This window comes from Dryas octopetala, chromosome 3 (assembly GCF_963921425.1).
Source record: "Dryas octopetala chromosome 3, drDryOcto1.1, whole genome shotgun sequence".
NCBI lineage: Eukaryota > Viridiplantae > Streptophyta > Magnoliopsida > Rosales > Rosaceae > Dryas > Dryas octopetala.
In genome coordinates, this window is record NC_141368.1 from 239,097 (window position 1) to 261,936 (window position 22,840).

Here is a 22,840-nt window from a genome sequence, read left to right on the forward strand (position 1 = left end):
CAGCAATTAATATTCTCACACAAAAAACAAAAAAAAATCTTGCGTGCTGTTCATGTGTTACTAGGTAGGCATGCATGCCACATGCGTGAGGGGAAAAGACGACTCAGTGGATAATTAATCTCATTGATTAAGAAACCAAGGTCATTAATGTATAGCTACCAGTCAATTAACCAACATTCATAACCCGCCCGGCCTCTGCGGTTGTCTGACATCACTTAGATAATGATTGAAAGCCATTTCTAAGTATACATTTCATTGTAGAGGCCTAGGCAGATCGATCATGCGATTTATAATTAGGAGCTATATTTGTGCTTCAATTTCAAACATTGAATTTTTTTGGTAAAAAGGAGAGCTAAACATCGAATTTAACACATCAAGCTAGCTTTTAATTTGTTTTTAAAAAGGAAAGAGATGGATCGAGGAGGTTCCAGTCTTTCATGAAAGCCTAATTACCATTTAGGAAGAATTGTACAGAACCTGCAGCAATAACCCTTTTTTTCTTCTCCCCAGGTTAAGAAACATTTTTAAGCAACCTTTTTTTACTAAAACTGAAGCAACTTATTATTATTATAATAAAATAAAGAAAACAATTCAAGTTCGTGCATCTGGGCAAGGCCCAACCATGACAAGAGCCGCACACTAGTAAAAAGTTATCATAAAACAGTACGCTAAGAAATATGGAGATTAAATTCCATTGATTACACACAAAAAAGGGTGAATGATCATTTTCGTCCAAATTTAGTTGGTAAAATCTTTACTCTTATCAATGAGGGAGTATGATATACGAATTTTATGACAATTTTGTTCCTAAATTTGTAAAGGCTAACATAACATAGTACGTGGTTTTCAGATGACAATTTTGTTTGAAATTTAAACAAAATTTTAGAAATATTTAAACTACAAAGACTTAATTGAAAATTTTAAAACAACAAGGATGAAATAGTATGCTGAGATTTCGGCCATACTTTAGCATCTGCAATGCTGCATTAATATTAATAATATTGCAAAAAGAATGTGGCATTATTAATTTTGAAATTTTTTCAGAATGCTCAGATGTTCCATTTGGTTTGGCTAATGAAGGTAGGTGCTTTCTTTACACCAACTGAGAAATAAGATCATTCCTTTTTCCAATTATAGCCGAAGCCCATCAATAACCATTTTTCGAAAATCAGCCCGCGCATCCAACAACAACCCAGTTCAGAAAAGCAGGCCCAAAGCCTCATTTCAGCCCAAGCAGTTTTCTAGCTCCCGACCCACTGCAAAAACCGCCATATACATACCCAACACAAACCCTACAAAAACCCTGAACCTTCTTTTCCTCTCTATTCAGCTCTCTCCCTCTACCGCTTTCTATGGGAAGAGGGTTTTGTCTTCAACGTATAAGATTTTCTTGGTCTTCAAGCCACCATTTCCCCTAATAAACCTCTCTAAAACCCCCCACATTTTTCCAAACCCACCCAGAAGCACCCAAACAAAAAGAAAAGAAGAACCCGAGGGTTTTAGGTTCAGAGGGTTTTAGGTTCATAGGGTTTTATTAGAAACCCGAATAGAAACGAGAGAAAGGAAGAAATGGCAAAGACATATGCATTAGGTCTTATCACAGCCGTAGCTGCCTCAGCCTCCTTATCAAAGACTCAGTGTGCTTATGCTGATGGCCCTTTCAACTTCTCACCCTTCTCTTCTCCTCCTTCCAATGCTTCCCAATCTTCTTCTTCTGAGCAATCTGCGCCGTCAATTTCACAGCCGCCGGCTGCGGATGCTGAGCCTCCTCCGAGGGTTCGCAATGATAATCCGAGAACAACTTCGGCAGGGTTTGATCCTGAGGCGCTGGAGCGGGGTGCCAAGGCTGTGGAAAAAATCGCAAAATCTCCAAATCCCAAGCAGGTTGGCAATTTAGGGGCTTTTTGTTTGTTTGTTTGCTTGATGTGTGTTTTTATTTTGATGCATCTATTGGATTTGGGGTTCCCGTGTGTGTTCATTGAATTCGCTGTGATGGGTCTCTGGGGGGCTTATATAAGGGGGCTCAATATTTGGGTTTGTTCTGCAGTTACTGGGATTTTGTTACTATTAGTTAGATTTTTTTCTTAAGCGGGACTTGGGGATATATGTTCTTCTTTTTTGACAGCTTCTTTCTTTTTGTGATTTGGTTGCTTGATAGAAATCGAGGGTTCTATTATTGATTTATTGCAAACAATATTGGCGCCTAGTTCCTATCTACATTCAGAAGTTCGGATGTACCAAAGGGAACCAATGGTTATTTGTGAACTGGTTTTTTGTGGAGGGAACCAATGGTTGCTCTTTATCGGTGTAGGTATTCGAACTTATGAAGAAGCAAGAAGAGACAAAGCTGGCTGAGTTGTCTGCAAAGGCTGCAGAGTATAAAGTACACCAAGCCCAAGCTGAAACTGTAAGATATTGTAATTATTTCCCCATTACCATGCTTTTAGATTAGTGATATCTCCTATAGCTCCGTAAAATTACAGAATGTGTTTTACCTAGCACCAATTTTTGCTGAAATCACCTACTTCATTTCCTGTCAGGAGAGACAAAGGGTCATCTATGATGAGAAGAAAAAACTAAGTCAGCATCAAGCACAAACAAAATCCCAAATGGCTCGTTATGAGGATGAATTGGCAAGGAAGAGGATGCAGGCATGCAGCCTTCAACTGTTTTGGATTTCACACACAAGTTGTTTTTACAGGAAATGAAGAATTTAATTTTTCAAATTTATCTCATTGATGTTCCTGCAGGCAGAAAATGAATACCACAGAGCAAGGAATCAAGAGCTTGTGAAAATGCAAGAAGAATCGTCGATTAGACAGGAGCAACTTAAACGTGCAATAGAAGAACAAATCCAAGCACAGCGTCGACAGACAGAGAGGGAGAAGGCTGAGATAGAACGTGAAACAATCAGAGTGAGGGCTATTGCAGAAGCAGAAGGGAGAGCCCATGAAGCAAAGCTAGCTGAAGAGGTTAACAGGCGAATTCTGATAGACCGTGCAAATGCTGAGAGAGAGAAATGGGTTGCTGCCATAAATACCACTTTTGATCACATTGGAGGTACTTTGCAGTTTATACTGCCATCTGATGGATAGAAAGATAAAAAACATGCCTTGTCACTTTATCTCAAGTGATGTTCTTTATGGTTTTTTTTTTTTCTTGAACCTAGTTGAATTCGAATCCCAGCCATACTCATTGGCTTGTGTATCTCTGCAATATACAGAATGTATCATACATTGTCATTTCGGATATTACCTCATAATAATGTGCCTTTTGTTTGATTCTTCTACCAACCAAGAAAAACAGGTTGATTCTTCTATCTGCCATTGTATGGTCATTAGAAGGTAGAACAAATGCAATTTAAAATGATTTTATTGCTAAAACATGTTGATGCAGTATGAGGTACCTTTTGCAGGGGGCTTGAAAGCCATTCTAACGGATCAGAATAAACTAGTTGTCGCTGTTGGGGGAGTGACAGCTCTAGCTGCAGGGGTATACACAACAAGGTGTGTGTTAAAATCTTAAAAGAATGTTTGAATGTACCGCAATTTTCCTTTTTCTATGTGTGGACTCACCTTAGAAATCCTAGGAGGCTATTTTTTGTTTTTCTTAGTCTTGGTCCATCTTGTCTTAATTAACTTTGTAGTTTTTTTTTGTTTTCCCTGTGGAAAAAGAAAAAGCTTTGCTGGCATTTTACACCATCTCTCTCCTGAGGCTAACTCTTCAGGACTTGGAGCACTAGAACAGTTATTTCCCTAAGTAGAGGCCTATGAACTGTTAAGTCCTAGCATTTATTTGTTTTTTCTGGTCTCATATTTGGCTCACAGAGATAGACTTGTATTCAAAATCTTACCAGGTTATAGGCTACCTTCTTAATATAACTTGTGTTGGACCTATTTATTACTTTGCCATTTGTTTTCCACAATGCTATAGCTTATGCAGGTTTCATTTCTCCAATGCAGAGAAGGTGCAAAGGTGATATGGAGCTATGTGGACCGAATATTAGGACAACCATCGCTGATCAGAGAGTCCTCCAAAGGGAAATACCCTTGGTCAGGATTATTCTCACGTTCCATGAGCACCCTGTCTCGCACTGCCAATAAAGATTATACAAAAAATGGGAATGGCTTTGGTGATGTTATTTTACACCCTTCACTTCAGAAAAAAATTAATCAGTTGGCTGCTGCAACTGCCAATACAAAATCTCATCAGGCGCCATTTAGAAACATGCTCTTCTATGGTCCTCCAGGAACAGGGAAAACAATGGCTGCTAGGGAGCTGGCTCATAGATCTGTATGAGATCTGACTCCTGTATTATTTTATGTCATTGTTTGTTTGAACTAGTTACATATATTCAGTTTTGATACCCATTCTGCTGGTGCATGGCTTATTGGCAAAGTAGGTTTTTGCTCTCAAGATGAAATAAAAGACTTAAGTGAATATACAGACTTAGGAACTATTATTATGATTTGCTTATTTAATATGTTTATATATTATGCTAAGATGATTTTTTATGTTTTGACTTTTGCTGCATTGTTTGTATCTTGAATGGAAAATTTGAGTGATTGAATGGACGTTTGTTCCATGCGTAAGTTGGTTCGGTGTATTTTCTCATCATACTGAGATGGTTTATGATCTGCCAACTTTTGCTTGATTATCATTCTTATTATAATCTTCACTCTCATATTTTTCTGATGTTTGGTTCCTTATGCCTTTAGGGATTGGATTATGCATTGATGACGGGAGGGGATGTTGCTCCACTTGGACCACAGGCTGTCACCAAGATACATCAGTTATTCGATTGGGCCAAAAAGTCACGGAGGGGTTTGTTGCTTTTCATTGATGAAGCTGATGCATTTTTGTGCGAGTAAGTCATGAGAATGATGTAATTTAGTTTTAGTCTTGTAGATGAGAACTTGAGTAGAATGATTCATAGCAAACTTTGAATGTGTTGAATAAACTTGCAGGCGGAACCAAACCTATATGAGTGAAGCTCAAAGAAGCGCACTCAATGCTCTCCTATTCCGCACTGGTGACCAGTCCAAGGACATAGTCCTTGCCCTTGCCACAAACCGTCCTGGAGATCTTGATTCAGCTGTGGCAGATCGTGTTGATGAAATGCTTGAATTCCCTTTGCCTGGGGAAGAGGAACGATTGAAGCTGCTAAAGCTGTATCTGGACAAGTACATAGCTCAGGCTCAATCAAGAAAATCTGGTTGGTTTCGTAATTTATTCAAAAGACAACAACAGAAGATAGAGGTGAAGGGGTTGACTGATGATATGCTAAGAGAAGCAGCGGCAAAGACTGATGGTTTTTCTGGGAGAGAAATAGCAAAATTGATGGCAAGCGTCCAAGCTGCTGTTTATGGGAGTGAGAATTGTGTGCTTGATCCAACCTTATTTCGAGAAGTTGTAGACTACAAAGTCGCTGAGCATCAACAGAGAAAAAAATTCGCAGCTACAGATAAAAAGATTAAAGGTAGCGTGTGATGGTGTCCAGTTAACTTCTATCATTATCTTTCTATTAAGTTAGTGAAGTGGCTAGAGAAAGGCTGACATGAAGAGGCCCCCGTGTCTTTTTCATTTTGGGCGGCATGACCACATACATGATATGATGCTATTCATTCTTTGCCCCCTATTACTGGAGGGGTTTTTGGTATTTCTCCTGTAAGGTTCTTTGAAAAATTGAATGCTGGTGATGGTTGACAAGGTCTTCATAGGCATATTCAATAGATTAGTTTATTGCACCAACAGAGTTGGATACTCATTTTCCATTTATACATATTAAACTTCTTTTGGGGTTCTATTTCTGTAATTCCAAAGTTAAGCCTGTATTGCTTAAACTAGGCCGATACCTTACATTAGACCACGGGATTGAAAACCGAGGTGCCTAAAATGCTTAGCAGCATGTAATGCGTAAATTATATACAAGAAACGTCATACGAAGAATGTGGGTATATATGCCAGCAGAACGCTGAAAAACTAACATGCAACTAACCTACTGTCAGCATTGAAATACAAATCAACCTAGTAGTATTGACTCATTGCTAGTGCTATACCATCAAGCATGACGTTCCAAAGGAAAAAAAAAAAAAAACAGAAGTAAAAAAATCATCAAGCATGAAAACAAGAAGCATGGACATTGACACATGGGATTTGGATAGGCTGGAAAAAAGGACAGAAGCCTTGGTGCTTGACAATTATGTTCAGCAAGGGCCCTGAATCAACAACATCCAAGAGCAATTTATCAATCTAATTCTAATATGAACACCCAAGACAATATCATTACAAATGCCAAACAGCTCGTCGTAACATCCAAAAATCAGGTAAGCAAACAAAGATGGCAAATGGAATACAGATATTCATTCATGCCTGAAGAATAACACGACCGTAAGGCATGTCAAATCCTTATTTTACTAAATTACGAAAAGCAAGTATTATCATTACACATTCAACTTGTTTATGAAACGGCTTCAATGAAGATATGACGGCGGGTATGAAACTTGCACATAGCCTTACTGAATTATCAGTTCCCCATTTCTAGTGGTGGTGATCCTGCACATATCGAAGACCGCAATACTTGCAGATGGCTGGCTCTTCCAGGTCAAGGCATATGAACTCAATTGGGTGCCCAAGTGCAGGATTGGTGTCTGCAACCAAACAGATATACCCAAATAAATTGTATCCCCTCTCTGGAAGGTTTATTGATCTGAACTTCCAGTATAATCCATAAATAGCTTCTCTCTGGCTAAATGCAAAAGAAACAAGGAGAGCAATGATACAACTAACCTCCTTCACATGCAACAATCCTGCCCTCAACCTTGATCGGTGGAACTTCATTGATCAACTCCATTGGAGACTTCTTGCTTGTATCCTATTAATAAAAAAGAAATAGTGAACTTCATTGACTTATGCCTTCTAATCAATAAATCAAGTGGGAATCAAATGGGCTTCTAACATTGGAACAAGACACCAAGAAAGAGAAAGCACACTGATGCACATAGGAAATTGACACTGTCGGACAACTTGTAGAAAAGGTCACACGTATCAACTTAGATTCTCTAACATAGAACACAGTCACTCCTCTAAAATTAAGCTGACAATATGAACAGCATTTGAACCAAAACAAAGTCTTCAAATCATCCATCAAAAATGCTGATTACTTCATCAATATTTCATTGAAATGCAAGATGCATACAACACTGTTACAAACTTACACTCGCTTCCTCAATGTACTCTAGTTGGCTTATGCTCATGGAAATTTGTGTTTTTTCCATTTCCTGCTAACTTCATTGCTGGGAGAGACTAGTCTAGTAATTCCATTGCAACGAAAATAAATAAGGTCATAAAAATAAAAAGGTTATTGTTCTAAAGCTTTGTGGTATTGCTAGAGGAAACTTAATTTAGCATTTATAGCGTGCAAGGGTTGTTCAGCAATCAAATTCTACGGTACAAATTACACTCGCCGAAATTCTGGGAAAGACCAATATGCATAGATGCTATTAAAATGGAGGCCAATCTATATCAGGCTGGAAGCATTTGAGAAAAGGGCAATTGTACTATGCAAGTTCGGAGTGAGTTTTGCATCAAGAACACGCAAAACCACACTATTGAACAAAGCCACTATCTTTATTATCTATTTACATATCCTCGCCCATAAGCTATGTTCTTTTTCAAACACAATTCTTTCTTTGTTTACTGCAGGATTATATTTGAGAAGAGAACAATAGATCCCCATGGTAGATGAATGTAAATCATTGTAATATATGATAAAATAAGAAGCAAAATTATGTTAATGTCGAAACAATTGGGTAAGCTTAGATGGGAACCTGCATCCATTTGGCGGTGTGGTTGCTGATTTGACTCCTAACGAGGCAAAAATTCCTGGTCCCCGTTGATCCCAATATTGACGATTTGATTAGGGTTTTCACCAGACTGGACGCCATTGCTGATTGCTCACACGCAGAGAGCCGAGAAAATGGAAGAGCTACAAATTAATCGGTTGACGGCTTAGAAAGTTAGAAGGCCCAAGTTTGCTGATTATAGTCCGTTTTGAACAGCAACTACATGGGCCTGAACTTCGAATCCCGCGCCAAACGACTTGACGTTTTTTATGGAATGTCGTTTTTCAAGTCCGCCTTGTCGCTTACAATGATGACACTGAATTATTGAAAGAGCCTAACTTCCATCCTGTTCTGTCTGTGGGTGTGAATACCTCTCCCATGTAAACCAATAACATAACAGAATATATGACCTCATTACAACGTTTCACGATTAGGCTTTGTAGAATCCAAGGACCCAAAAGCACCACCATTTCAGACCATCTCAACCAAAGCTTCACTACAAGTATTGTAAATTTGGATGATGCCCAACTCAATGTCGAAGCTCCCACTGGCCAAGACCCAGCAAAAATAATAGCAACCCAGTTGTCAAATTGCAGTACCTTGCTAGAATTGAACCAAATTTATGCCCATATAATCAGAACCCAGATGCTGCAAGTTTACCCCGCCCCATTTCACTGGAACAATATCATAAGGTCATACACTAGACAAGATGCTCATGCCAAGGCACTATTTGTTTACATTGCTATGTGTCGCGCTGGTGTTTTGCCTGATTGTTACACCCTCCCCATTATTTTAAAAGCCCTGTGTCAACTTTTTGCTGTGGAGGTTGGTAGGCAGCTTCATTCCGTTGCTCTAAGGCTGGGCCTTCACTCCAATGAGTACTGTGAGAGTGGCTTTATAAATTTGTATTCTAAGGCGGGAGAATTTGAAAATGCACGTAACATGTTTGAGCAAAACCCTGAAAGAAAGTTGGGTTCTTGGAATGCCATCATTGGAGGCCTTTCCCAAGGTGGGCGTGCCAAGGAAGCGATAGACACGTTCATGGAGCTCAGGAGATGTGGGTTCATGCCGGATGATGTGACCATGGTTAGTGTCACATCAGCTTGTGGTAGTCTAAGTGACTTAAACTTGGCTCTTCAGTTACATAAATGTGTTTACCAAGCCAAAAACGTAGATAAATCGGATATCTTGATGTTGAATTCGCTTGTAGATATGTATGGGAAATGTGGGAGAATGGACTTGGCTTATAGGGTGTTTTCAAGGATGGAGCAACGAAACGTGTCATCATGGACATCTATGATTGTGGGTTATGCGATGCATGGGCATGTGAATGAAGCACTTGAATGCTTCCGATGCATGAGAGAGGAAAGAGTGAGACCTAACCATGTGACCTTTGTTGGGGTACTCAGTGCGTGTGTTCATGGTGGAACTGTGCAAGAGGGAAGATTTTACTTTGACATGATGAAGAATACATACAGGATAATGCCCCGCCTGCAGCATTATGGATGCATGGTGGATCTTCTTGGCAGAGCGGGATTGCTTGAGGAGGCAAGGAAAATGGTGGAGGAGATGCCAATGAAGGCAAATTCTGTAGTCTGGGGTTGCCTGATGGGTGCCTGTGAGAAATATGGGAATGTGAAGATGGGGGAGTTGGTGGCTAAGCATTTGCAAGAATTAGAGCCTTGGAATGATGGGGCTTATGTGGTTTTATCTAATATCTATGCCAGTAGAGGTTTATGGAAAGAGGTTGAGAGGGTAAGATTGATTATGCATCGAATAAGACTTGCTAAGATTCCGGGTTATAGCTTGGCAACAAGTGCACATTAGATCCTTGTACCATATCATCATAAACGTGATTGGCATTTTACAAGAATGAGCTAATAAAACAATTGATATTATTTGTGGTAAATGCAATTCTTTTTATGCATCAGTGGCTGCACAATGTTTCCAAAGCGCTGTTGAAGCAACTTCATTTTTTTGGGTCAAGCACATATTGACAGAATTGATTAGAACATGATATTATTAGAATTAATCTTATGATATGATTCTAGATGGATGTGAGTCCATAAAATTCTGTTACAGGAAAGGGTGAAAAATCTTCTCATAAACGAAAACCATTCACAGCTTTCTACAATCATTTATAGTAAAAATATTTTGATTCAACACCCAAAGGGAATGTTCTGTACATGTTCCCGACTTGGCCAAGCTGCTTCAGCAATTATTTTTCAACTAAGGTTTTGGTAAGATCACCACAAAGTGGTATGCCCTAATGAACATGAACTTTTGTACAATCAAGCTGTAATGTCAGCACCAAAGAATTATCAGTGTTGTGATATATGCTTCATCTGTGTTGACGATTTCCTGGAAGGCTGGAAGCTATTAGTTATCACAATACAGGCATGAGGGATGGGTAATGCCATACTGGTGTTACGACTTCAATATCCATTAATTGGCCATGATTTCATGCCAATAGAAACCCTCCGTGTGACATACTTGCCCTTCCAGCATTTGCCGAGCCTCTAATCATTGAACATAAAGCCATTTCACGTTCAACAGATTTCTTCAGCCACTAATTTCAGGTCTTAAGCAACTGATGAGATTTTTTTCCCACTCAATCAATGGAGGACTAGAAAGACAAGCCTCAACCCACCATCATGCTACTGCTAGCATGCAACCTCGTAATGTTTGTTCATCATTCACCTTCTAGATATATATTCAGCATCTCTCAAAAATTCAATTCCTGGTACAACTGAGGTATGCACAGTTTGCCATCGGCATGCAATTACTATAGATTATTCTATCCCTCTGCTTTGTCGTCAGTCACACAATGGCCCATCACTAAGTTCTGAAATATTTATGGGGCTTTTAGCTTGGATCCAACTTCCAGGTTCTCCAGAAATGAAATCCCCAAACTACTCATAGAATGCAAAACAGTTTCAGCTTTTAGTTCCTTCCCTACAGATTTATAAAAATGCACTGCTGCACTCAAAATAAACTTGTCTGTCTCTACAGACTCACTTATCTGTTCAAAAAACTTAATGCCTTCTTCCACATGTCCATAGTCCATGTAACCTCTCAGCATAGTCCGATAACATGCCACGTCAGGGTTTAAACCAGCTGCAAGTAGTTCCTCATAAACCCTTTCTGCTTCCCCTATCAATCCCATTTTGGCAAAAGCAGAGAGTATGAGGTTAAAATGTGCACAGGAAGGATAGATACCGCTTTCCTTCATAGACTTAATAGTTTCCTCTGCTTCCGAGTATTTCAGACTCTCTGTGTAAGATCGAACTAGGGATAGGTAGGTGAAGGAGTCAGGTGAGCAACCATCTCGCTGCATGGCTTGGAATAATTCATCCGCTTCTTGATAAAGTCCTCCAGCAGCATATACATTGATCATTATATTGTAACTGACCTGATTTTCACAGAAAGACAACGGATTACACTTTTATAGTAGAAATGTATTATTTTCTGTAGTAAAAAAGTGTTTAGGTGGCCAAAAATAATATAAAACCAATGTTGGCAAGGAGCATAATATATATGATCTCTGCATTTACAAAAAAAGGGTGGTCCTATGCAGGAGGCTCCTGCCAATGTGGAGTCTGGCGAGGACAAGATGTCCACAGCCATACCCCTGTTTCTACAATTTGAATCCGCATCCACCAGGTTTTTTGGGATAGCCATACCGTTCCAGTAAGGTGTGCCCTCATGAATCTGATTATTATATTAAGTAATTAGTATATTTATATCTCTCTTCAACATAATCTCACAAGGTTCAGCAATTATGTATACCATCCCAGGTCTTATCCCTTCTTCCCGCATTTTGGTGAATAGCATGGATGCTTCATGCCTTTTGCCTACAAAACAGACACATTGAAGTTATGGTGATTTCCAAATTACAAGCAATGAAGAAATTTGTTACCTGAAGAGTCTACAAGATATCCACTATAAGGAAATGAAGTAACCCTGCCATGCACAGGTATAAATGCAAATGAAATATATTTTTGCTAAATACAGCATTCAGCATTATAAAACAATCCAACTTATTTAGCAATTAGCATATTGTCAAGAGTGGCCATATACGAGATACAGCAATGCTTCATAAAATCATAGATGCTCTTTGTTACAATGAACTATGCCAACATAGCAAAATTGATATCATCCTAATTCAAGTGCGGTGAAATTTTATGTAACAATGTTTAGAATTGTTTTCTCAATGGAGGTGGAATCAGAACAATACCAGCTTTCCCATAGTAGCTAATCAGATTTGTATATGCCTTCTCATCCAGAGACAAACCCAAGCTGCGAGCTGTATTGAACATCTCTATAGCCCTATCAAGCTTTCGACCCCGTCCATAAACACTACAACCATAGTTCACCAATACGAACAGCATTCAATATATCTTTTCATTTTGAAGAGGTTGTGGCGGGTGGGGGGAGGAGAGGCGGTGTTTGAGTTACTTATTTTACAAACAGGCAAAAGTCTATCAAGCTATTACCTGATCATGGTGTTATATGTCTGAATTGATGGATCAACCCCCTCAGAAAGCATACACTCATAGATACTGGATGCAAAATGCAATCTACCTGCAGCATGAAATTTACCAAGTTATTTCAAGTCTTCTTCTACTCAAGTGTATTCACTAAATAATTGAAGTGGCCCTTATCAACCTGCTCCCAGCATAGCCTTAATAAAGGTATTGTATGCCACGGTATCGAGGTCCATGTGGTGTTCAAGGCTTTTGCGGATAACATTCTCTGCTTCTTGATGTTTTCCTGGAGACGAGTTCTTATTATAATCAACATTGGTGCAAAGAGAATTAAGAAATAAAACCATTCATATTTTTCAGTTCACAATGATGGCTGTGGCTTTGTGAGTGCAATTGAGATATGGTGTTGTATTGGCTTCTGAATAAACGAAAGCTATTTGGGGAAATTAAAAGTTTGGTGAAAAATAATTCTTTTAATAGGATGGTGACAAGTGATATAACATCTTTATAATTGGTTGCTCTATTATTTGATAATCTATATTCTTTGCTAGTCTGATTAAAATTTCCAAACTCATACCGCTATTCGTCATAGCATTGACAACTATGCTTATGCCAACAGCATCCAGATCATGCCCTTCCTCTGTAAGTTGTTTGTAAAGTGAGTATGCCTCCTGTGGTTTACCACATTTAGCATATGCATCAAGCATTGAGTTACATAGAAACTTTCCAGCTTGAGGAGAATCTGCAAATTCTGCAAATATTTCCTGGGCCTTTTTCAGCTTGTGTTTCTTCCCATATAAATTAATCAAAGAAGCAACTGTGGCATCATCTACTCTGCGGCCAAGCTTGACCAATTGATTGATAAGAGTTTCTGCTTTAAATGCATCACCTGCATGAAAATTGATGTCAAGCTTGTTCAGTTTCTTCAGAACCAGGATTAAGAATATTACACAAATTTACACAGACGTGACTTGCATAAATAAGTGTTATGTTTTGCTGAAAAATTGGTGAAATGTAAGTTCCTTGCCTTCTCTAATAAAGTTCTTAATGAGCTGACTAGCAATTGGCAAGCTACCAGAAGTCTCAAGCAATGATGCTAAAACCTTTTCTGTCTTAGTGATATTGCCATCTGCCAGATAGAGACTGAGCACCAATCCAAGGGCCACAGGGTCAGGCTGGTCAAAGGTCACCAATTTGCCTTCAAGCCGGTCATCTTCCTTGTGTTCACACATAGCCCTACATATTGTTTGACTGAACCTACTACCTTTGAATGATTTACTTGTACCCAACTCTTGGATCAACTGTTGAGTATCTCTAAGCATTCCCTCCTTGCAATATACTCTCATAACTGTCCTGAAAAGCTCCTCGTCAAAATCCACCCGGTCTCTTCTTATCTGGGCAATAAAATCCTTGGCCTTTTCCATTAAGTCTAGTCTAACATACAAATTGAGCATATCACTACAAGAGCCTGCATCAGGGAGTCCAGTCTTGGATAGAGCCAGAAATGTTACTTCAGCAGAATTCAGATCTTCCTTCATAACATAACACTGCAACAAGACAATATAAGCAAATCTGGATAACCAAAAATTGCTTCCAGACTTCATCAGTTCAACAACTTCTAAAGCTTTCTCATAATTCCCTGAATTGAGATGGACTTGTGCCATTGATAAATACGTTTTCTCATCACTGAGTAGACCCAGCTGCTGCATCTCTTCAAATGCTTTCTGAGCATCCTCATAAAGACCAAGTTTTCCATATATTCTAATGAGCAAACCATAGATGACTTCATCTGCCGCAATTTTCTTACTTTCCATTTCTGAAAATAGAGAAAGGGCTTTAGAATAATCCTCCTTCTTGTAATACAATGTGAGAAGTGAAGCGCAGGTGTAGTTGCTTGGAACTATTCCCCGAGATCGCATGTCTTCATATAGTCTTAGTGCTTGGTCGTAGTTGCCATTTTTGTTGCTTAAACTGATAAGCATACTATAAGTTGCCTCCTCAGGATCAAATCCAGCATTCTTCAAGTGATTAAAATTCTTGAGAGCCTCCTCATTGAGGCCTTGTTTGACAAGTGAGGCAATGACTACAGTATAAGTAAATTTATTAGGGATCACTCCTTTATCCACCATCTGCCTCCAAAGCTGTAGGACATTTGGATGGAGTGATTTCTTCTGCAAGGAGGACAACATGAAATTATAAACTGCAACAGAAAGTGTAATCCTTCTTTGTTCGACCGCGGAATAAAAGGCGAGCATAGCCTTGTGACGTCCCCATCTGGCATATGTACAGAGCATGGTACCACAAGCAACTTCATCAGGTTCGCATCCAGCTTCGAGCATCTCCAAGAAGGTCTGCTCAGCCAGCTTGATCATCCCAACTTGGCCATATGTGCGCAAAACGATTGTGTAGACAATAACATTTGGGCGGTAGCTTAACTGTTTAAGCACAAGGTGTATCATTACGCTACACAGTATTAATACCCATAGTAAGGAAGAAAGCAACACAATTGGAAAGGAGTAAAAGCTAGGCAACCTGCAATTTCATCCAAGAAAATAAGTCCCTGACTTGCCTCCAGCCCTTCTGCTCCTTGAGCACGACACACATTTCTCTGAAGCTGAGCTTGCCAACAAAGGATGCCATGACGGTTCTGATGTCGTAGCCTCCCTCAGGCTTCTCGGAGAGAGCCCTCACTTTCTTAATGGCGGCGACGACGTGGCGTCCGTAGAGGTGGCCGTTCCTGTCATCTTGCAAATAGCGGACCATCTGCTCGGGGGTCCTCTTAATCCACTTAGGGGTGTGGGCGCGGGGGCCCTGGTTCCTGCGCAAGGCGCTGAGGTAGTGGGCCTTGGCCTTGATTATGCGGCGGGCGTTGTCGTCGGAGAGAGGCTTCTTGGGGTTCTTGGACTTGGGCTTGGGCCTGTCGGGGTTGCCGTCGCTCAGAGACCAGGGGTCTGGGGTCGCGGAGGACCGGATGCGGATGTGGATGTGGATGGGCCTCTTTGAGGTGGTGTGGGAAGGGAGCAGGGGACGTGGAGTGGTAGTGCACAGGAAGGAGGAGTTGAGTGACTCCATTTCACTTTAGTACTTTACCAATTCCCAATTCCCACCACCACCACCAGACAAGTGCCTGCTGCTGCTGGAGACTGGACTTAGTTACTACTTTGTAGTCACTCCCAGAAGAAGCAAAACCACCGTTTAGTGTTCTTATACTGTAGAGACGCGGATAACATCGGCTAGTAATATCATTACTCCTTTGTTTCTCTCTTTCGTTATATGACCAGTTGACTACCTACCTGAACCTCTTTAAGGGTTCATCTAAGACACTTCTTAAGGGACAACACGTTTAATGAATTATAAATTATAAATGTTATAATTTGTAGCAAATCCAACCATTTAATGTGTGGTGTTTCACTTGTTCCTCATTTAAGTCCCTTGGATGTGAAGATTCCTACTTATTAACAAACCTCGACCATAAAAGGACATGTCCGTAATATGCAATGTGCTCGTGGGTGAAACATGTTTTGTGAAACAAGATTATACATACTACCAACCAACGCTGATAACTTATAAGTTCATAATACAGAATCTGTCGAATTAATTCTATCATTCTATTTGTAGTTGGACAATCCTCTACAGATTACATATCACTTTGACTTCTAGTACAATGCTGGCCTAAAAGCAGTTAACAAAAATAAACAAAAAACAAAAAGAATGGAAGATTACAATAGCACATAATGGGCATGCAAAGAGCCAACCCTCCAAAGTATCAAAGCAATTAAGACTCATCTGCTAATAACCTAAACTACATCCAACTTAGCACGAAATCTAACGAGGATAATTACGAGGGACCTATTCACTTCCGGAAAACCACTCCACAATATACAGGTGCTCATATTGTTGCCCATGGCCCGATAATTAAGCTTCAAATTGCTTATCAATGCTCATGCTTGACACGTGCTTTTAGTATTCCGGGAATAGGTGGCGAGGTGGGAGGCCTAACAGGTGTGCTTGTCATTGTGGGAACAGGAATCTGCGGCTGATACATGCCTGACATGCTAGAACCTTCGCCTCCATCTGCAGTAAAATTTTGTGTCACATCATCACCCTGCGGCCTTTCACAAAATTTCATTGCCTTCAAAACATAATTATCATCATGGAGCTCAAATGGGGTGCTGCAAAAAGAAGACCAACCAAAATCAAAAGATCAGAAAAGATTGATTAAAGAAATCACGACTCAAAAAACTTCTTAGTAAGTTATTACGCAGTGTTGATCCCATTAACATCACTTTGGACTGAAGTACCATAATACTGGTGGCAACTATCTCTACATGTGCCCCCAGCAGAAAATGGTATATAGATGTTACCACCAACTATCATGTCACTCTGTCTGAGATAATATGAGAACAAGCTCAGAGGGCTTCCTTACCTATTGAAGTCAAAATGCACCAGCTGCATATCTTTCTGATATTTCCACCTCAACAGTTGCATGAGGGCGAGTCTATCCACATGTCATGGGTTAAAAAAGAAAATAAGAAAATAAGAGGCATGAAAAGGCAACTAGACCATCTAGGGGTCACTTCACATATCTCCAGGAAAAAGTTTTAACAAGGAAAAAGAAAAAGAAAAAAATACTGATACAACCTTCTAAACATCTAGGAAAATAAGGGTACATTCAATTTCCCAGGTATTAGTTTGATAACTGGAGTTGTGAAAGAAAACATACATCCAATTTCCCAAGAATCTGAAAACAATAAACTTACCAAAAAGGAGTTCTGAAAGAAATTTAGTCAAGTAAAGCTGATCATATGCTTGTTATTATACACAAACAGGTACCGGAAAAAAAAATTATATAGAAAGGGGTAGAAATGCAGCTGTTATAGTTTGTACATAATAAAAAAATTAAGCCTAACTCATATCAAGAAGGTATACATGTCTCGTATCACGAATCACACATAATTTATATCAAGTCAAGCTAAGTAACAAGTGTCACCAGGCACCAAACAAATCATACCAAGACTTCAAATAAAAACCATGGTGTTTTTATGCATCATAAAATGTATTGTATTTCTAATCTATTTCTCAGAATGCATAAAGTCATTATACAAGGGAGACATTGAGAAGAAAACTTACCTGCACAAGAATAAAAGGTAAAGACACACCCCCACTAGGAGCATCCCCAGAGCAGTATAATTGCTCATTGCGTTGTATCAGGTTTTGAAGACCTACATACTGATAAAAGAGATAAGAAGTTAGTACGTCCAGACACTGATCATGAACATGATTGAGTAATGGTATCATGCTCGGATATTTTTCCCTTGAGCTAATATCAGTTTAATAATAATAATAAATAATTATAGTCCTCAACCAAGCACATGCAAAAACCTAAACTGAGAAAAAAGTTATGAAGCATGAAATAATAGACAATAGCCATTCATACTTGTTCCTCCAGTTCTTGCAGATACAAAGCTTTCTTTTCAATCCTAGTCCTCAGTCCCATACGCTCAGTCTGCATTTAATACATGTAACCAGTCATGCAAGCTCAAATTTGATCTAGGACAGTCAACAGTAACCATCCACTTGATACACAAGACATAAAATATAGACTGCAATCAGACCTTCAATTCTTCAATATCACTCAGGCTTGTACGAGGTAGACCCTTCCATTGTATTTCTTTTTTATCCTTGGATATAATATCCATTGGCATTAGAACATTCAGGGCATCATATACCCTTCGCCTGATGTTTTTCTCATCATATTTTTGCTGCCAAATAAAAATACAACCCAGAGAAAATGGATTACATAAGCAAGTTCCATTCCACTTTAGCCAAGAAGATTGCAGATAGAAATGCACAGATGGAAAACAGGTTTATTGGCCTGGTTATCGAACCTGATCAGGGACGTAACACCATTGCTAGGGTCAGCAAACTCTGCTACAAGTTCATCTGCAACCTGGAAAGTACTTTAAACTCTTAGATTTAAGACTATGTTTAAAAGAACATTGGTAGACTATCGACACTGCAATAAGAAAAGAGTAATAAATGTGAATCTTGGAAAACATTGTTTTGTGATCTGTTACATTTAAACCACATTGCAACACTCTTAGTGTCAACCCCATAAGTGCTGCCTAATGAGTCCCCTTGCTCCACCAAATTTCTCACCATAATCCCAAAACAGGCATTTGATGAATTACCTTCTCCCACAAAAACAGCATGATAAGTAGTTATTCACTTTAAATGATGGTGACACTTAAAAGTGAGCTGTGACGTTATACCGCCCTCCATAGCAACAAGTCATGCCTTATGCCTTTGAACTCAAGGACTTCAAAATACCGCTCAAAAAGGATGCTGTCACATTTATAACTATGGAGAAAGGACCACCTCAGCAATTAGCGGAGTAACACTAAAAGCAGTGGCCCGTGATTACCCTTCTTTACTACCAAATGTAACATATCATATGGTCACTCAATGACTACAATTGAAATTTGTTCCTTACTGCATGCCTAGATCAACCTACTCAGAAACCTTTAAATCAAGATACAGATGAACTTAATTAATTATCAAGATGAACAAGATGTTTCTAACTTCTAAGTAGTATAAAAGAAACGAATTGTCAAATACCAAGGAAATCCAGCTTTAGTATGCACACATCCACATACAAACAACAAACATTGAGGGCAAACAAATGCACCCTGATATAATAAATAGTTATAGAAAGGAGTAACTGCCTCATAAGATAAACATTAGAACTTGGAATAACATCAATAAAAAAATAATAATAAAAATGATTTCAAGAAAGCACCTAACCTCATTATAAGTGGTTCTTCCCTTGCTCTCCACTTTCTCGCACACTGAACACAAAACAACAAAAAATCAACATAAAATCAGAGAGTAAGTAAAGGTGTGAACTAAACTACAACAATGTTCACACAAGCCAGAAGATAAGTAAGTTGAGCATGTAAAAACTAAAGGTTGAGTGTCTCGGAATCCATATATTGAATGCAATGTTCACTTAAACACAATTCATAAATTGTTAGGATAAACCACCTTTTTGGAAGGCAAAATGCAATGTAAATGGAAATAAGACAGACAGCAATCAATCAAATACCTTTCATGCTAAATTGGCGCAGTCCTCTACCACTCTTATCGCCTCCTACAGCCCATTGCCCTCTCTTCTTCTTCTTGCTACTGTTTAAAGATTAAACCAACAATCATAAGTGTAGACAATTACGAATAAAAAGGTTCAGTGAAACCATAATTTAGTATCATAAAGTAGAGTGTTAACGGTTAACTCAATATATTGGTGAGTAAGACAGAGTAAGAACGTTCAAATCAAACAATGTGGATACATATTAGGTGCATATAGATATGCATATAAACAGAGGACTCAAATCAAGAATTTTCACATCACCCATCTATAGATATAACCCAAATTGTCACAAACAAGAAAAACTAATTTTATGTGGAAATAATACATGGGTGAATTTGTTTCCGTGCCCTAAGCCCTGAAGCAGAAGAAAGCGAAAATCAAAAGCAGCAAAAGCTAAAGAAGGGAATTAGGGAAGAAAGGACTTACGCAACGGCGCCTTGGGAGCCAGCATCATCGCCATGAATGTCGGGATGGTTCAATCTGAGAAAATTGTTGTCGCCGGCGGGTGTGGCCATGGTCTGCTCACTGCGGCTAGAGGGCTACCCCACGCTGCCGCTCATCGACACCGACTGACCGGGCACGTCGTCCTCCTCCTCTCCTCGGCTTAGTTGCTGGGACCTTGTCCCCATCAATCCTAAATCTTGCTTCAAATTCTCCTCAACTTGATTCTCGTTGGAAATCACAATTCACAATTCGCCTGCTTGATTCTTCAACCTCTTACAAGTTTACAGCAACACAAACAAAGTGAATTCAATCAGTCCCAGTCCTTAGATACCTTCTAGGCTCCCCAAACTTCCAAACCGCATGCCCGACTAGTATAAATATTTTTCCTTTTCCCCCCCTATTATTTAACAATTATTTTTTTATTATTAAAAATTAAAAATTAAAAAAGGTTGAAAATTCAATAGAAAATTAGGATTAAATACCTAATTCTAATAATCTTTTAGAAAAGCAGTAAGACCCAATAGTTTTTTAGATGAGCTACTAACTTTCATAAAACCTTTTAGATTAGGTACCAAAACTACTTTTCAGCATGACCTGTTTCTTTTGGGCTTCTTTTATTTTCCTTTTTTGTCCTTGGCCCATATATGGCTTCATTTCAGCTGCTAATCATATTTGAGCGTGGAAATTAACAAACGAATCCCTAAACCCAAATGACGCAAACAAAACAATCCTCTTGACGATTTGCTTCAATTTCTTGGCAATCTGCATCAATTTTGTCTGGTTTCTCAACAATTCTTTCAATTTCTGGTAATATGCTTATGTTTCTTTGAATTTCTTAGCCAATTATAGTTTTTTTTCCAATTCCTGCAAATTTTCTCGTTATCCAAACAACACTCCAAGACAAATCTGTATTAATTCTCTCTCTCTCTCTCTCTCTCTCTCTCTCTCTCTCTCTCTCCATGAGCGCACCGTTTGGAGGTCCAATTGCGTCAAACCTCAGTGCCGCAGGAGGAGCCTAGCCTAACAACAGTGAACGACAAATAGCGTCGGCGAAGCACTTCGTGCTCAAGTTCAGTAACCCTAATCTTCGTGCTTCAAGTTTTGTATATTGTTTAATTTTGGAGTTTAGGCTCGGCTATGTTTTTGCTTTTTCTTTTTTTGTATTTGATTTGATTTTTATTTCTCATTATGTATGTGATTGTTCCGTTGTTGTGGTTTCTACATTTGAGTTTTAATTATTTTGAAATTGTGGAGCTCAGTCACAGCTTCTATTCATGAAATTGTGGAGCTTAGTCACAGCTTCTTACCTAATATTAATTGGGTCATGTAGTTGGAAATTTTTTTCATTTTGAGAATGTTTGGTGCAATTTTATTTACGGTGACATTTGTTTCAAGTGAGCCAATGCCTCCTGAGTTCTCACGTGCTATTAAATTTGGAAATGCCACTTACAATCTTTACAGTCATAGCATTCTTCATTTAGGCTTGAAGTTCATAACTAGTTTGATATTGGTCACAATTTCAGATTTTGTTAATTGGTTGTTATATGAGTTTTGGGGGTGGTTTAGGTGCACTATCTATAGTTTTCATGTTGGACTTTAGGGTCTATCTTTTGGGAGTCTAAACTTATCTCTTTCCATATCTGTCACACTTTAGATTTAGTTATGACTGTAGGACAATCACAACTTCAAATGCAGTTGTGACTACCAAACAGTCACAACTGAGTTGGATAGTCACAATTTAGTTGTGACTGTCACGGTTAATTTTTGATTATTTTTAGGTGTGGTGTATTAATCCGTTAGATTTTTTTATTTTGCTTTTCCTTTTTGAATCCTTTATGTATGAATTGGTAGGCAAATGCATGTCCCACATCACAACTAAATTATGACAGTCACAACTTAGATTTAAGATGACATCTTCTAGATGGAAGCAAAGATAGAAATGAATTTCAAATTATTTCTGCTTGACAGTCACAGGTTTAATTTCCTCCTTAAGAGGGTATATGTTTAATGCAAATTTCCTTTTTATGTTAGCTTTTATGTTAAACATCTAGGTGTTTTATGTTAAAATTATCTTTTTATGAATATCATTTACAACTTCAAATTTTGTTAATTGGTTGCTATATGAATTTTGGGGGTGCTTTAGGTGCATTGTCTTTAGTTTTCATGTTAGAGTTTAAGGTTTTTTTTTCGGCCCTGAGAGTCACACTTAGATTTAATTGTGAGAGTCACATTTTCAAATCAGTCACAACTAAATCTAAAGACAGTCACAACTTAATTGTGATAGTCACAACTTTAGATTTAGTTGTAACTAATTAGATTAATTATTTTTTAAAAAAAATATGACAATATAGTATAAATTAGGCTTAAAGCAATAATTTTACACAGTAGTTGACTTAGTATAGTGGTGGGAGATGTTGTATTCCTCTTATTCAAGAGGGGTTTGAATCCCCTTTATGTCAAATGTTAATTTATCTTTTTTGTGTAATGAGTATAGCTTGGCCGGAAGAAGGTGGCCGGAGGTCGACCGGAAGACAGTGGCCGGAGGACGGCCGGAAGACGGTGGTCGGAGGTTGGCCGGAGGTCAGTCATGTTGCTGATGAGGGAAGGGTAGATTTGTACTTTTTCACAATGGCATAACAAGTAAATATAGAACTGTTAGGTTTGACTATTCAACTAGTATCTAATCTAAAATGATATTTAATTTTGGTATGTAAACTAAAAAGTTATTGAAATTTAGTAGTTAAAATCAATGGACCTAAAATTCAATGCTTAATTTTCAGTAATTTACTCACCAGTCAGTCACTAATCAAAAAAATAATAATACGAATAATAATAATATTCGTACTCTTTTACCAAAAGAAAACCTGTAGTAGTAGTTAGTACCTAGTACGAGACTACGAGATACTACTATACTAGAT

The 22,840-nt window shown here is 38.6% G+C and overlaps 4 protein-coding genes and 1 pseudogene across 6 annotated transcripts; 2 read left to right on the forward strand and 3 right to left on the reverse strand.

The window, feature by feature from the left end:
* The first annotated feature begins 1,132 nt into the window (after positions 1-1,132).
* On the forward strand, positions 1,133-5,880 carry LOC147289082 (uncharacterized). The gene is made up of 8 exons (XM_086236285.1): positions 1,133-1,884; positions 2,312-2,407; positions 2,541-2,651; positions 2,751-3,060; positions 3,416-3,506; positions 3,963-4,293; positions 4,719-4,867; positions 4,968-5,880. The coding sequence occupies exons 1-8, from the start codon at positions 1,570-1,572 to the stop codon at positions 5,488-5,490; spliced, it is 1,926 nt and encodes a 641-aa protein (XP_086092411.1). The 5' UTR covers positions 1,133-1,569; the 3' UTR covers positions 5,491-5,880.
* Positions 5,881-6,256: 376 nt separating this feature from the next.
* Positions 6,257-8,016, reverse strand: LOC147289083 (NADH-ubiquinone oxidoreductase-like protein). Its single transcript, XM_086235582.1, has 3 exons — positions 7,830-8,016; positions 6,790-6,874; positions 6,257-6,650 (listed from the first exon to the last, which is right to left on the reverse strand). Exons 1-3 carry the CDS (start codon positions 7,944-7,946, stop codon positions 6,541-6,543), a joined length of 312 nt encoding a protein of 103 aa, XP_086091708.1. The 5' UTR covers positions 7,947-8,016; the 3' UTR covers positions 6,257-6,540.
* Positions 8,017-8,216: 200 nt separating this feature from the next.
* On the forward strand, positions 8,217-9,753 carry LOC147289084 (Tetratricopeptide repeat (TPR)-like superfamily protein). Its single transcript, XM_086235581.1, has one exon. The coding sequence runs from the start codon at positions 8,250-8,252 to the stop codon at positions 9,669-9,671; it is 1,422 nt and encodes a 473-aa protein (XP_086091707.1). The 5' UTR covers positions 8,217-8,249; the 3' UTR covers positions 9,672-9,753.
* A 108-nt stretch (positions 9,754-9,861) lies between these two features.
* Positions 9,862-15,521, reverse strand: EMB976 (Tetratricopeptide repeat (TPR)-like superfamily protein). 2 transcript variants are annotated; one of them, XM_086235579.1, is made up of 8 exons: positions 14,864-15,515; positions 13,359-14,766; positions 12,909-13,220; positions 12,513-12,617; positions 12,341-12,428; positions 12,082-12,203; positions 11,634-11,698; positions 9,862-11,256 (listed from the first exon to the last, which is right to left on the reverse strand). In XM_086235579.1, the coding sequence occupies exons 1-8, from the start codon at positions 15,401-15,403 to the stop codon at positions 10,699-10,701; spliced, it is 3,198 nt and encodes a 1,065-aa protein (XP_086091705.1). In that variant the 5' UTR covers positions 15,404-15,515; the 3' UTR covers positions 9,862-10,698. The 2 variants fall into 2 exon arrangements, with proteins under 2 accessions (XP_086091705.1, XP_086091706.1); XM_086235580.1 differs by lacking the exons at positions 9,862-11,256; positions 11,634-11,698; positions 12,082-12,203 and having other exon boundaries at positions 12,337-12,428; positions 14,864-15,521.
* A 351-nt stretch (positions 15,522-15,872) lies between these two features.
* On the reverse strand, positions 15,873-20,295 carry LOC147289086 (transcription factor-like protein DPB; annotated as a pseudogene). Its single transcript, XR_015121213.1, has 9 exons — positions 19,905-20,295; positions 19,437-19,516; positions 19,136-19,179; positions 18,220-18,281; positions 17,947-18,093; positions 17,769-17,837; positions 17,462-17,560; positions 16,758-16,829; positions 15,873-16,503 (listed from the first exon to the last, which is right to left on the reverse strand). The product of XR_015121213.1 is annotated as a transcription factor-like protein DPB (transcript).
* Positions 20,296-22,840: the final 2,545 nt, after the last annotated feature.